Source organism: Benincasa hispida, chromosome 5, assembly GCF_009727055.1.
Source record: "Benincasa hispida cultivar B227 chromosome 5, ASM972705v1, whole genome shotgun sequence".
NCBI classification, from domain to species: Eukaryota; Viridiplantae; Streptophyta; class Magnoliopsida; order Cucurbitales; family Cucurbitaceae; genus Benincasa; species Benincasa hispida.
The window spans coordinates 40,943,484-40,945,800 of record NC_052353.1 but is presented as its reverse complement, the minus strand read 5'-3'; the positions used below and the strand labels follow the sequence as shown (position 1 = coordinate 40,945,800).

The window sequence follows — 2,317 nt, the reverse complement described above, 5'->3', positions numbered from 1 at the left end:
TCAAACCTGAATTAAAAATTAACATCTTCAAATAAATAGACCAAAATTAATCAAAATCTAGTGTTTAAACCAAAATAAAACAAGGGAAAAAATCGAAGCAAGAAATTAAAGAAATCGGACGATTTAAATTGCATATAAAGAGAGGTGGGAGGAAAAAAGTAAAGATTCATTCATCCACCAGATAGGATTTATAAAAGAATAAAAATTGAACCACAAAAAAGAAGAACAAAAAAAAGAACTTTACTCTTTTAATTAAATCTCACGACTCACCGCCGGTTCCAGGGGGCGCCGACTGCAAATTCTCGCGTTTAACATCGGTATCCACGACGGCATCGGCATCGGCACCTTGCTTGATCTCCGGTGGTGGCCCACCAAGCGGTTCAGCCACAGGAACAGAATCGAGAAGCGGCGGGCGGCGGAGATGCGGCGGAGGAGGAGGAGGAGGGTCGAGGGAGCCGTCGAGGCAGGAAGCACATTTCTTCTCGATCCAATCCTCGACATCGTAGTGGGCGCCGTAGCCGAAGACAGGGCGGCCAGAGCAAAGGCGGCCAATCATACCGGCAATGACGCCGAGGATGGAAATGACGGCGAGGACGGCGATGAGTGGGCCGACGGAGGCGTGGGCGGAGTGGAGGGACGGCGGGGGCTGGAGCTGGTCGAGGGGAGTGGACATGGGTGGAATTAAAATGAAGCGGCGGTGGCAGCGGCGGCGGCGGAGGAGGAGCGGAAAAGGGAGTTTTGGTTTTGGGTTTAGAGAAAGAGACAGATGGTTGAGTGATGTCGGAAGGAAGTGGAGGACAAGTGATAGACTAAATACGTGGCGTCACTTTATGGCCGCTCTGAGTTATTTCATTTTATCTATTTTTTTCATTAAAATACAATTTTCGTCTCGATTTGATTGAATTTTTGTTCGTATACTATCAATTTTAAAATTAGAAGTTCCATCCTTATATAAAATTTAAAGATAATATTTTTTCTTCTTAGATTACAAGATTTACATTTTGTTACTTTCACGTTTTATTAAATATTAATATTAAAGATGAAAAGTGAGTATTTAATGAAAAATTCTAATAAAAAATGTGAATTTTTTAACATAGAGACCAAATTGAAATAAAACTCAAATATCAATGGTAAAATTGTAACATTTTGAAATCTGAAGACTAAAATGAAACCAAATTCACAATTTTATGATTAAATGTATAACGTTTTAAACCCTACAAATCAAATAGAAACTAGATCTAAAACCTAGAGATCAAAAGAATTTTCACTAAATCTTAAATTTAGTTCTTCGATTTTTTTTTATTGAAATTAGTTAGATATTGATGATAATTTTCATTTAAGAAAATATAAAAGGTGAATAACATTTTGAAATTTATAATAGAAAGACTCATAAATAGTAAAACGTTCATATAAAAATCAACCTAAACAATTTGTAATGACTGTTTAATGACTAAAATTAGGAATTTAAAGTATGTGAGTTGAAGTTGGACATGTCTCAAAATATAGGTACTAAAATTGTATTTTTTTTTAAAAAAAAAATAATACTATTTTGGTTTTGATATTTATAATGGAGTTTTTTTTTTTTTTTTTGACCTCTTTGAAGAAACAAAAGGCCGCACAACCTACAAAGTTACATCAAGGAATAATAATGAAACAAACACTACGAGTAGGGAGAGAGGAGAAAAGACAACGTTCTTTTCCACTACTCCTTTCACGAGGGAATGAGTCAAGAAGTTGTGACAACATTTAACATGGAGTAGGAAACGAACCTTAAAACAAAGTGCAAGGGATTTAATCTACTTGATGAAAAAGGAAACCCCAAAGAGGTTGGCATATTTGTCGTCGAGGTGATAAACAACCTCAAAACAATCCGATTCGACCATGATCTTCACGACATTGGTAGAAAAATGTTACTCAAACCGTCATGAATAACCATTACTTTAAGAACCTTGATATTGTAACATTCATGGATTTTCTTGAAACCAACCAAATGAATACAAACCAAGGTGGTCTCGAAGAACCCAACCCAAATCTCTAACCTTTATTGTAGGACCTCATGTCGTGTTATAAAATATATTATGGTTCTACTTTTCATAAAATTTATTTTGGTCAGTAGAGAGTGAAACCAATTTGATTTTCTTAGAGAGACAGTAATTAAAATAAATCGAAATTGGATGTAACAAATTGTATTTGAACTTTTTTTTAATTTTATTTTGAGTTTGATGAATGTTGTATATTTGATTATGTGAAGTTTTGAAGAATACTCAACTATTATTATTATTATTATTTCAATAAATACTCCAAGCCTAATAATTAT

General features: G+C 34.8%; 1 protein-coding gene across 1 annotated transcript; it reads right to left on the bottom strand.

Annotated features, from left to right (window-relative positions):
• Positions 1-259: 259 nt before the first annotated feature.
• LOC120077337 lies at positions 260-673 on the bottom strand. Its single transcript, XM_039031219.1, has one exon. The coding sequence runs from the start codon at positions 671-673 to the stop codon at positions 260-262; it is 414 nt and encodes a 137-aa protein (XP_038887147.1).
• Between the last annotated feature and the right edge of the window lie 1,644 nt (positions 674-2,317).

What these genes read in the sequence shown, in the direction of transcription:
- LOC120077337 (XM_039031219.1), bottom strand. Translation starts at nt 673, where the DNA reads ATGTCCACTCCCCTCGACCAGCTCCAGCCCCCGCCGTCCCTCCACTCC.